We start from the raw sequence: 12979 nt of genomic DNA on the forward strand, positions 1-12979 counted from the left end.
TCCTCCTAGAAATGTTTTTTTCTTCACTCTGTATTTGAGTTACTATATTCCTTTATGGAGTTAGCCAACCCATAAGGCATCTTAAAATGCTCTCTATGATCTTTGACTTTTATCATCAACATTACAATTGTTCAGAAAATAACTTGTGTTTTTGTATTTATTTTATTTATGTAGCATGCTGTTATATTATACAATTGCCCCTATGTAATCTTAGATTGGTCATTACTTTTTACACATGCAATAAAACAGATCAAAATATTCTTTGCCATTTATCGGAGAATTCGAGAACCAGTGCCATCTTGAGCCCTCCATCCCTGGTTATGTCTACTGTAAAAAGACATAATTTAAGTTTTATTATTTTGTTGTTAAGCTGCCGATGTTGTCAGTGGATAAAGCATTTGACAGAACAGATACAAGATAATTATGAGTACAATATGTCTCATTGGTTTAAAAAACAGATTAATGTTTAAGATCCTCCAGAAATCTGTTCTGTCCCTGTAAAGTATTTTTCTTCATGCCCCTGCTGTGGTTCAAGCACATCATTGTGTTAATGTGTCCCGCTCTACTTACGGCAACGGTTGCCTTCGTCGTCTCCGAGCGGGCAGTCGGTGCTGAAGTCACAGAGTTTGTCCAGGGGGATTGCCGGACCCTTGTAGCAGTGGTACTGTCCCTCCAGGGTGATGTTTGGGCCTGGTGAGGACGCTGAGAGAATAAGAAGAGCGAAACAAAGTCAAGGTGGAGCGTTTTCACAATGTAGTCACGAATGAGTAAACCACCTGAGTCGAGGATTAAGCTTGTTTTCTGAACATCCCTGAGAGATTTAATGCATTATGTTAGATAGAAAACTTAAATCTGCAGCTGAGAAAGTATAACTAAAAAACATAAAAAAAAGTTTAGAGTACATTACTTTGTGAGGAAGGCCAATACAAGCCATAACATCCGTAGACTGCATGCACCATCATAAATAACCTGAGACAGGCAGCATGAGCTGTGAATACAGTACTCATCCATCAGAGGAGGAACACAGGCAGTGAAAACTATGACCTAGTTACCGTTAGCAGGCTTCACATATGGTGTGATCAACGCATACACACGCCCACACGCACGCACACACACAACTGATATCACCTGTCTTGGCAGCTCAATTGTCACCAGGTGCATTTGCATATCTATGCAAATCAGGTTCTATATCTGTAGGTTCTGGAAACTGACTGCTCACCTTCCCCTTAATCACCAGAAACTGATCAGAGAAAAAAAAAAAAAAAACAAGAGATCAGGGAACTAAAACATAAAGCAGTGATGGGGATCTTGTTTGTTTCCCTCTATCATGAGGAAAAAAAAGGGGGAAGTGATCACTATCACGAGTGACTGGCTGCTCTCTCTGTAGTCTGTCCTTGATCTGTAATATGCAGATTTGTTCTCTGTTCAGGCGAACTTGGAGTTGAAAGTCTGATAACAATCCCATGACACGGAGAGGCAAATATGGAGCGAATGCTGCTAGCTGCGCTGACGAGATACGCAGGAATGCCACGACGGCTTTCATCGCGACATTTGTAATTAATGCATTTCTGCTGCAGCTGAACTAGATGCAGAAAGTTTGGAATGACATTGAGGCGACAGCATCCAAAACCTGAAGCAGGAGGACAAATGAGGAAACAAAACATTAAAGTCAAATTTTCATTTGAAATGTTGGCAAAAATCTTATGCTACCCAAAAGTTAGCATTGCTTCATTTTTAAATCCATAAAGAAATTTTGTCAAAATACTTGATCATGGAAAGTGACTGATCTGCAAAAACAAGGGAAAACCTGAGGAAAGGTTTCCAGTTTCTCAAGAAAACAAGCTTTTGTTGGTTTCACCAATTTCAATTGCATGCCATTAGTGTGTCCAACATGAACGTCATACATTTTTGGCCTTTAATAATTTTTAATAATTTAATTCACTATTTCCAGAGGTTGATTACACAACTTCAAACAGTATTTTGACCACAGTGCCACCAACAAGCCTCAGGAATAATTCAAGTCAGATATTTGATCCAACTTTGCTGAAGGATTTGGAGTTAATTGAAACTATCTGCTTTCCTGCTAAATGGCAGCCTTTGCATATTCTGATGGTGACCATTTGGGACTAGATCGCAGAAAAGAAGTAGCATTGATTAAAAAGCTTTTGTGCTGCTATTATGGTGTTTATAGACAGGAAGCAGCAGAATGAAGGGTGGAAAATATACGGCAAAAGTCTTGAGGTCCAGAGATGAACCCTGAATGCCTCTGTTGAAAACTAATAGCCTCCAGATATGGGGCACTTGCTCTATTACTACACCACACAAGCCCCCCCTAAAATCACTTATTTTATCTCTTCATCTTTAGGATTTGTTTCAGTTTTCCAAGTTGTTAAATTAAGGTTAAATCAAACCATAGCCTGGTATTAAATTGCTTACTTTCAGGCAGAAAAAGCTTAAGTGGACACCTGAAATTTATGTTACCAGCATCAGCTCCAAATTAGCCACGGCCACAAAATACTAAAGATTGCACAGAAACCATTGCTTATTTACCAATGGAGGAGAGGCCAGAAATCTCAGAGTTATGGCTCTTTTTTCCTTTTTTGTGTGATGGAGAAGCATTAGCGCCCACTTGGAAACTGACACACCTGGTGATGGATTAAAAAGAGATTTCTTTTTTGGGGGGAGAGGCATCGGGGGGGGGAGGTGAAAAAACACATTAGTTGGATGCCTCCCACGGCCCACTGCTGTGCCAGGACTTCTATGGCTGTGGAAAGCTACTTTAACACGTTGGTGAATGATCCACTTCACAATCTTTTTAAAATGAGCCAGAGTAAATGACTCTAATGATGAATACTCTTTTGTATCGGTCCATAGAAACGACCTCATTGGACTCTTTTGGGAAACTAAAAGCTGTGCACAAAAATACAGCCTCAGTGACATGTGACATTAACAGGAAAATTCAATTAGCTAAGGAAAAGGGTTGTTGTATTATGCATTGGTTGTACTCGGCAGCTGCTTCTTTTTTGTATAATCTACTAACAGAACAATTTATCAAATAAAGAAATAAGAGAAGTTTATCCAGAGTGAACCAAAACCTCTGGGCATTAGATATAAATTCATGGATTTGTCTTAGTTTGGTGACAGGGGAGTAGTAACGTGTAAAAGGGGTGATGCGGCTAACTTTAGGCCCCCTGAAGCAGGTAAGCGCAGCCAGACATGGCCACTGCACTGCGCGCAGACTGCAGTTCTTAAATCACACTTGTCAGATTGTGAAAACAAGTGGGTCAGTGGGGGATGAATTGCCTGTGGGATCAAGAGAGTTTTGTTATCTTTGTGTTCATGGGGTTGCTTTGGGCTTTGTGAGGAGAATGATGAATGAGAGCCGAGGAGCCGGAATATCTGCTGTTCAAACAGATACACAAACACAAGAGTGATAGTCTGATAGAGTTAGACGTCGAAATATTAGTCTTGCAAGTTTAAATGGGGAAAAAAAACTGCATTCCAGAGCCTAAACTATTTCAAACTGTGTTTTTTCACATAAAGAAGCCTATAAACAAACAGGCCTTGGACCAAACATGTGTATTTTCCAAAATTGTTTCCTAATAAGGGTTAAATAGGAGTTTATTACGGACAAAAATTTAATTAACTTGGATTTTATGTGAAAATCCAAAGTAAGGCATAATTGTGAAGTGGAAGGAAATGAATTCCCCAAGTAAAAGATCAGAAGTAAACCAAATAGAGATTCTGTGGCAAGATTTGCTGATAGACACATACCCCAAATACCTGCAGCTGGAAGAGTGAATACAAATGCACAAAAAACTCTGAAAACTATGTACAATATTTACTCCCACTTAATAAGTTTGCTCTGCTTTGTGTTGGTTCATCACATAAAATACAAATAATAGTCTAAACCTTCCAGGGCCGAGTTTGGTATTTTCCAAACCTGACCTTCAAATATCCCACTGTCCTACACCTACTGCATTGGAAATATCCAGAGTGAGTGGTTTTCCACTGTAATTCTGTCATATTTTGGATGTTTCTCTGCTTTATAACACTGGATTCCAACAGCTGAATCAGCTTCATGTGTGTGTGTGTGTAGATATGGTTTCACTACATATTTTTGGATCTTGTCCGCTTCCTTAAATTCTGACTTTGAAGTCCAAACTAATTCTCTGTTGTGAAGCTGAAGAATCAGGAAGACAAAGGAGGTGCCATCCTCCTGTTTACTTGCTTCTCAGCATGCTTTGTTTATCTAAATGTCAGGAAGGACAGGAAGAGTCAGAGCCATCTATTACAATCTGAAGCAATGAGGTTCACATGACTGACAACTTTCAGTAGATAATGAGAAAAATCCTGGTCATGCTGGTTCTGCAGCAGTGATATCTGTCCAGTTAAAAGAGAGCCTTACATTCCACATAGTTTTCTGTTTGTTTCATGAGTTGTTTTTGCATTTTGTTACCCCTGTGGAAGTTTCTGGATCTGGAGTTTTCATTATAATGAAATGCAGAACCAGCTTCACACTGCACATAAGGCTTCAATATAATCTTGATGGGATTATTCATGGTTAAATAATAGCTAACTAAGAAATAACATATAGTTGATTGGTTTTGTATTTACCCTCAACTACAGGACTCAGAGCAGCACAGCTGATTAAAAAAGGGAGTGAATGAGGTGAAACATTGGGTAGAAAACAGAATCCAAACTTTTCCATCCTGTGTAAAACTAATTGCAACTTCAACAACAAAAAGTTTAAATAACAAAGATCAAAACAATGGTAATAAGTGATTCAAAGAAATGAACCAGTTTTTCAACTTGACCACTCTAATTACATTTTCCTGCTCATGTGCTCCTTATTAATTTGGGGATTTCCCAGCAAGATTTTCACTTTCTCTTGTTTTCATCTTGACGTCATTTCATTTTCACTAAAGCCTTTAAGTGCTTGTTCAGCAAACACAGGCGGCGTTTATATGAGGAAAAAAAACAGAATACTCCATCTTCTAAGAAGTCTTCTTTAGTAACACATGACCCACAGTATTGGGTCATGTGTCATGTGTTGGGTTGAATGGTCAGTACACAGTACATGGTCTGTAATGTTTTCTCCACAAACAGCTTTTCATATAAAGACCAGAACATCTTCATTGTGTCCTGAAAAACTATATATTTCACCCATGTTTGTTAATGTCTTACAGTCACACTTTAGTCGTACGAGAACGCACTGAACTTCCATTTTTTTTTACATGGTTTATCAGCTGAAACCAATTCGATACCAACACCTAACATTTAAAACTTTTGCATAACCGTATCATGACGATCAGATTTGAGAGATGAACATAATTCTCTCTGCAGGTTATCAGATCATGCAAAACAGTTCGTCTCTCTGTCTGAATAGAACTTGACACGGTTTATTGGCCACTGTGTGCAGATTTGAATACAAACAGATGCTTCGTTGTTGCAGACGGGCTGCAGAGACACTTTTCAGAACAATTGGGGGAGGAAGTCTGAAACTGAAATTAATACAGCTTTTGTCTTCCTACAGATGAGCAAGCATGTCAGTCAGTCAGGGCTGGAAATTCCTGTGCATGAGGAGGGATTTCAGGCTGGAAAAGTGCCTGCCTGCAGATCTGCTGTCCACAGAATTGCAAACAGACAGGAGAACAGAAAGTAAACAACTTTACCCGACTTGATTTAGTCTATCATCAACTTCAAAAGTAGTTAAACCTCATTAATTTCACGGTGTAATCTCTGTTCTCAAAGTCTGTGCTGGTTACTGCAGACAGAAACCTCAGCCAGCGATGGCACTGCTATCTTGGCGACCCATTAAAGGCAAAATTTCAAGCCATTCACAGAGATTTACAGCGGCTGCAGTGTTGAAGATAGATGCAGCTGCGCCTGCTGCTGGACAGTCGATGGGACAAGACATATTTGCTCATGAATTCAATTAACTGCACACAGTCACGCTCGATTGGTGCGAGCTCTGCCCAATCACTATTACTATCTGTCATGCTCCCTGCCGGAGAGAGCAACACACCGAAGGGCGGACAGGGTGGAGATGGGAGGGGAAAGTAATACCTTTAACATTCCCAGGATAATGATTTTCATGTTTCTGTCATTTACAGCAGAAAAATTGCACTTTATCTGATTTTCCTCATCAACGTTTCATATTTTATGGGTGTCTTGTAGTGAATTAGTCTTGCCAGTGTTTTTCCTTGATTTTCATGACTTTGATATGCTCAATATTCCGTTTGGACATAAAGCTAACCCATTCCTGTCTTATTAGTACTTGAAGTTAACTATTGACTTTAGCTACAAAACTGCTTCATTAGAACTGACCACAGCGTCTTAGTGGCGTTACAATGTGTCAAGTTTCCTGAACAGAGGTCAAAAATGTAAGTGTCCTGATCATTGAACCACTTTGTCATCATTTTTGTCTCATTACACATTTCTCAATCAAGCTAGAAAAAAGAGATGATCACCAAATTGATCCTGGATTATTGGTAGATGTTCCTAATGGAATACTTTATGGAAGAAGATATTGACAGGCTTCATCATCATCATAGATGTTTCCTAACAGGTTTATTCACAAAAGCGATGAGAATATTAACAAATGTGAAAAGCTGTGATTCTGAAATACATTCTGCAATAAAATCAATGCAGTTGAAATGTTTTTAACAGTACATTGAAGCCAGGCTGTAAATCTCAACAGGGGTCAATGAATCTGGTTCTCTGATTGCAGCAGATGGACATTTTCATCATTTCCATAGGTACTGTAGCTACACACTAATTAGAGTGTACAGTTTGACATTAAATGTATTAAACTGCCTCGGTGAACGCATTAAGAATTTTATGCCAATGTTCTTATTGCCAACACTGAATCTGATTAGATTTAAGGTTCCTGTATGTTAATTACTGGCTTTGATTCAAAAATGCTTTAGGTCCGTAAAACCCCAAAGGTTTCTCCTCCACGTCAGATTAGGGTTGATTTAGACATCTGTTTCATTTGGCGTACAGATGCTGAGAACACTTTACTCTGTGCCCTGGGCCATTTAACATTTGCTCAGTATCTTAAAATGAAACCGCCTGTGTAGATTGCTTTGGAAAGGTGCCTGCAACAGACAACCAGTTTGTGTTGAGGGTTTGCTTCTTGAGGAAAAGCCTAAGGCAAGAGATTAGAGGCAGAGTGTGATGAAGACTAGTGCTGCCAGATAGAGCTTTTGCTCTGCATGCTGAATCTTCTGGTAACTGATGGGCTTTGTTTTTTCTAAATGACTCAGATTTTTCTTTGCTACCAAGATTTTTCTTCAACAGTTTCCAAGCAATGACTCATCTCTTTAAAACCTTCAGGAATTTCAGAGAATCGAAAAGAAAAATAATCATTTAGCTCAGAGTAAATGAGCCTGAAAGAATATTTTCATAATTTTGACACAGTAAGTTTTAACATCGTCAATGTGAAGAACTTACAAGAAACCAACAATGAAATATTTTCAATCTTTGTGTCAAGCTATTTTTGTTGTAATGCAAAGTCTAACAACAAGTAAATGAGCCTTTTTTATTCAAACTTTTTAGAAATGCCACTGTGGGAAAAAGGTCATAACTCTGTAAAATCTAAACTGTAGCAATACATTTTAAGGGTAATTTAGTATATAGACAAATTTTTCCAAATGCACAGTTGACAAAATTTCAATATTTTAACCTTAGAATCCCCTCCAAAGTCTAAAGCAATGCTTTTCAAAAGGGAAAAGGGGATTCCTGTCTCTGGCTCAAGGGTCAGTTTTGTCTCAAGAAGAAAGAGTTCAAATATATCAGTTAGAAAAGAATCAGGTTTTTATTACACTTCAAAAGAACCACAGCCTGGTCTCCACCATGCCACGCCATATTGATCCAGTAATTCATTGTAATTCATGGAAAAAGAGCTTAATCCAAGTATCGGGTGCATAGAAATGAACATACTTTTTACAAGCCAAAAATGTCTGTTTAAAAAAAATCATTTTTTATTAATCTTATCAAGATACTGAATTTGGAGATTTTATTATCTGGAAGGCATTGTCATTTAACTTACATTCATAATTTCACGCTATGTGAAAGGAATATATATAAAATACGAGTTTCACTTTCTGAAACGAGTGACAAAAATATTGGACATTTTGGAGGTATTCCAATTTTTTACATGTGTCTGTGTACTGTCGGATGGGAATCTGTTTTTAGGTCAGGATAGAAAAGAAGTCACCCGCTGCTCTGAGCAAAGACGTCTCAAATCACATTTTTATACACCTGTTTGACATTGTGAACTTTGCCCACATGCACATGAATGAATCTGGTGTGCACTCATGATTCGATGCCTGTTTACAAGATTGACTGCAAACAATGCATTCAGTTGTACTCTATTGCTCATCTTCACGGGCCACTGATTCTGTGCATGACATCCTTTTACGAATGTTTTTTAGTTCCGACATTTTAACACTTGGTATTCTGAGAGTGCCATTTAAACACAAAATTGGATCTAGACATTTGTCATTTAAGTGATCAAAGAAATTAAAAACGTATCCTCCTGTGACTCTATTAAGGGACTTTACTTGGCTCCATCTATACCTCACTCTACTTCTTTCCCTCCCTGCCTTCACATTGCTGCATTTGATTGATGCGCTTCAGGACATCCTCATTGCCTGTATCTATTCGTGACGTATGGCGTTGTCGTGATGCTCCATTGAGAACCTGCAGCATGGTACAATGGATAAGGAAATGGTCCAGGAGAGAGAAGGTCACTGGTTCAATTTTCCTCAGGCTTCACAACTGCCATGTCTTAGGCTTTACCTACATTTTCCTTCCTAACACATGGGCACAAACACTTAAGAGGCTTTCCAAAGGACAAACCTTTGTTATCTCTCTGCCGTGCTACAGCACACCGACAAAGTCAAAGTCAAATCTGAGATTGATATGATCTGGTAATGAGCTTGTCAGTCCACACGGTCACTTCTGTTTACATCCAGAATGAAAAATATATTAAAGGTTAAAATCCTTCATGATGTTTGCTTTGTTGCAACCATAAAGGACTGTCAGAATGCGAGACACAGCCACACAAGTCACTTTCAGGTGCTGCAAATTGGATTGCTTGTTGGACCGGTGACTGATGACTTAATTAAAGTAGATGGGTTTGAAGGAAGAAAGCAGAAGCGGCACCATTTATTTCTGCTGTATTGACCATATCTCTGTGCACCACACTGACAAGAAAAATCAGCATCTTTTGAGAATGTTAAGGTGCGATGATGGACATTGTCAAGAAGTCATTTCAGATAAAAAAAAAAAACAATATGAAAGTGAACAAGTTTTTGTAATGTAAGCAATTTTGACTATTGTAAATATTATTCTCATATTTAATCTGACATCCTACAGCATTCAAGCCCTTACAACACTGGTTGATTTAAGCTCATCATTCAGTCTGAGTCTATCAGCGTGCTTTGACTTTCACTTGAGAATATTTGTCAACTGTGCTTTAAAGATGTTCTCCTATTCTGTCAGATTTTGAGGACTGTTTATTTTCAAGTAACGTAAAACATTTTATTTTAAATTTACTTTAGAATGTGGCTCGTGTCAATCTAAATCTTAAAATCTTCATGTTGAATGTCGAGCTTTGACCCACTTCTTGTCCAATTATTTATAATGGTCAGGTGAAGGATACCTTTGCTTTGCACAAAGAAAAGGTTGTGCTCTTTTATAACCTCTGCAAACTCTTACTTTTGCTGAATGTTGTATATAAACAAATGTCATGGAAATCCAATACAGACAGCTGATATTTATTTCTAGTCAATAATATTCAGTATAATTCAAGGCAGGTATAAACTCAAGAAGACCGAAAGCTTGATCTGAATCAAAAGCTGCGCCTGTCAAGAATCCATTTTACGTTGTATACGCTTATGTATACCTATGTAACTAGGCTTAGCTGTGCTTTGTTGAGGATGCAATGAAGACATTACGTCCTGAAAATCACTTCATGATTTTTAAAACCAAATTGGTCACAAAGCAGATTTGCTTAAGTGGTGATTCAAAATTCACAAGAGGAGACTGGGCATAAAATTAATCATTAGCATGATTTACTTCCATCAGAATGATTCATGCTTTCTTTGCTGTTATACAACAACAGCAATGAAAATCAAGAAAATTTTTTGTTTGTGTTGAAAGTGATCAAATTAAATTTAAAAGCGCTCTAATTAATAAACAAAACAAAGTTTGGAATCGATTCTGTCTGAGTAGATGATTGTTGGAAGCATTTGAATAATGTGTGCAAATGACAGAGAAGAAATACAACAAACAAGTATTATTTGGTTGGGAGACTGTTTGCTTGGCTTTATAGGACTGAAGGTAATCTGAGCTCAGGTTTGTGGCAGGTGCTGGAGGGGAAAACGAGGGAGGTGTTGAAAGCCTGAGAGAGTGCCGAGACGGATTAGGGCTTCATTTGGGAGTGGGAGGTGTGCAGTGGGTGTTGTGCTGGGGACCCAGGTGGCGCCTGAGGAGAGTACTGCACGTCTGCGTGCCTTTTCTCTCTGCTCAACACAGCTTATGTGCTGCCTGGCAGGAGAACACGATGAACCCGGAGCTGAGAACAATTAGATGCTGTTCAACTATTACTGGATTTGCATGTAATAGCGGTGCCCACTGTGCTCGGCGCTAACAGTGACAAAGACAAAAAAATTTGACTCTATCAATATGGATGGAAGCTGAGCTTTTTGATTTTCTGTTGCTGTAATTTCTTTAATATAAGAAGAATCAGGGCAAAGCAGATTTATAAAATCTCTGCTTTAAAAACTGATGGTTAGGGTTACTCCTATTATCGATCTTAAAAAACCTAACCTGCTGTTTCCGATTTTGATTGATACTGATTTTTTTCATCTGAAATGTTGCTAAATAAAGCAAGAAATTCCCTGAATTGCCAACAGTGGAGTGACTATTGTCAATTGGAAACATGCAGACATCACCTGGTTGGTGGGAGTGTCAATCAAACGTCTCTTACACCAGCTCAACTGGACAGTGGCTGATTTTTAGACCTGTTTTTAGACCTTTGATAAGGTAGATGTGATGGGTAGATAAGATCGGCTTCACATCTAAGTTAAGCTGATCGCCAATCTCCCAAAAGTAATACTCGGTGGACCTCTAGTCACAAAGTCAAAGTTAGACCAGCATGTCATATGAAACTTAAAATCACATAAAAGATATCCACAGCATAAACTAAATTCAGAAGTAAAGTAGCAACCGGGTGTTGCTAATCACATGCAAATTAACCTGACAATTGCCAAAATCCCCAGAAATCCATCTTTGACTCAATGGCCTGAGTTAGCATGCTAAATGATAGAACAATTTGAAAAAACAACTTAAGTTCTTCTCTTGAAAGGAAGAGGTTTCAAGAGAAATCTGGACATCTGGAGAGCAATGCAGAGATGTCTAGTCATAACACACGGTTCCATCTTTGGAGAAAACCAACCACATCACATCACTATAAAAAAAATCTGCAGACCAATAGTCAAACTGTAGTGGATGTGTGATGATTTGGGTTAGTTTTGCAGCCACAGATACTAAATATCCCATGATATTTAGATGAGAGCAAATGTGAGGCCACCTGACAGTGGAAACCTGGTCCAAACTGAGTCATCAACAGGACAGTAACCACCAACAAAGCAACAAATCTACAGCAAAATGGCTGATAAAAGAAAACAAGGTATTGGCCCAATGGCCCAGTCAAAGTCTAAACCTCAAACTGATTGAAGTCCTGTGGTGGGATCTTAAGAGAGCCATGCAAAAACAAATATCTGCAAATCTCAATGAACTGAAACAAAGTTGGAAAGAAAGGTGATACAAAATTCCTTAACAATGTAGTAAGACTGGTAATGGTGTAATTAACTTAATTTTCCTATGCAGGTTGGTGCACTTGTGAAAAATTATTAGGCCTTGGCAAATACCAGATAATTTTTATAAGTTTTATACTTTTACATAAAGGTATAGAAATAAAACAGGTTGTTTCCCCCGACAGGGTAACCAGGAATTATAAGTTAAAGTTAGATATCCACTTTTTACAGTTCCTTGTCTTCATTATTTCTCTCACTTCTGGCATATCAGAAAGCCTCATTTAGATTACACAGATTCAGGTGTTGCTGGTTTGTTATTAGATGACCAGCTGGGGGAGTTAAGCTGCATGAAATCAAAAGTTATTCCCTGTTGCTCTGACCTGAAGTCCAAACATTTAATTTAGAATTTTCTCCAGGTTTCATTTTGAAATAATTTGTGCTCACAATAATCTACAAGGTTAAAGACATTTAAATTGTCCTATTGCAGAAGAATATAATGACCAGGACAGTCAGACAAAAGCAGAGAGTAAGAAGAGGCCACAGGCAGGGGGAGAAATTCATAGCATAATGTTTAGGTAAGATTCCAATGTTGTTAATTTTGAATAGATAATTTAGTTATTAGGGGGGTAGAAAGGAGTACAACCAAGATTTATTTCCAGATCACAGAGTAAGAATTTCCTCGTCATTATAGTGACCAGGAAATTACAATAGCACTACAGGAGGCCACCAACAGCTGGAAAAATGTCAGAAAAATGCCAGTAAAAGGTAACTGTTGACGTCAGGGAATCACAATGCAGAACTGAACATCTGTTCGGCATCATTCGGTGTGTCCGCTTGACAGTTAAAGGTGCAAAGTTCCCCTGAATAACCTTCTTAGAAACATAAAAAACCTTGCCAGCAGTTGGTGAAGGGCATATTGTGCTTGTGGATGTAGGGCAGCTGGTAGGACAGGAAGAAACTGCATGAAAAATATGGATAGAGCACAATTATCAAGAAAGCTCTCACACTAATGAGATGCTGATGTAAAGAGAAGCATTTTAATAGATTCTGGCTAAAACAGAACAGTTATGTACAGAATAGATAGACTAGCAAACCCCACTGTATGATGTTTGTGACCCGCTTCAAAACTCTGCGTCCCGAACAGAGAA

General features: G+C 38.4%; 1 protein-coding gene across 2 annotated transcripts in view; it reads right to left on the reverse strand.

Annotated features, from left to right (window-relative positions):
- The window catches only part of alk (ALK receptor tyrosine kinase), a 401288-nt gene that overhangs the window by 76052 nt on the left and 312257 nt on the right, over positions 1-12979 (reverse strand). For both annotated transcript variants that reach the window (XM_028000489.1, XM_028000490.1), the window contains exon 6: positions 571-702. In XM_028000489.1, the coding sequence (XP_027856290.1) occupies positions 571-702 (132 nt within the window). The remainder of the gene's footprint in view (positions 1-570; positions 703-12979) is intronic.

This window comes from Xiphophorus couchianus, chromosome 19, assembly GCF_001444195.1.
Source record: "Xiphophorus couchianus chromosome 19, X_couchianus-1.0, whole genome shotgun sequence".
NCBI lineage: Eukaryota > Metazoa > Chordata > Actinopteri > Cyprinodontiformes > Poeciliidae > Xiphophorus > Xiphophorus couchianus.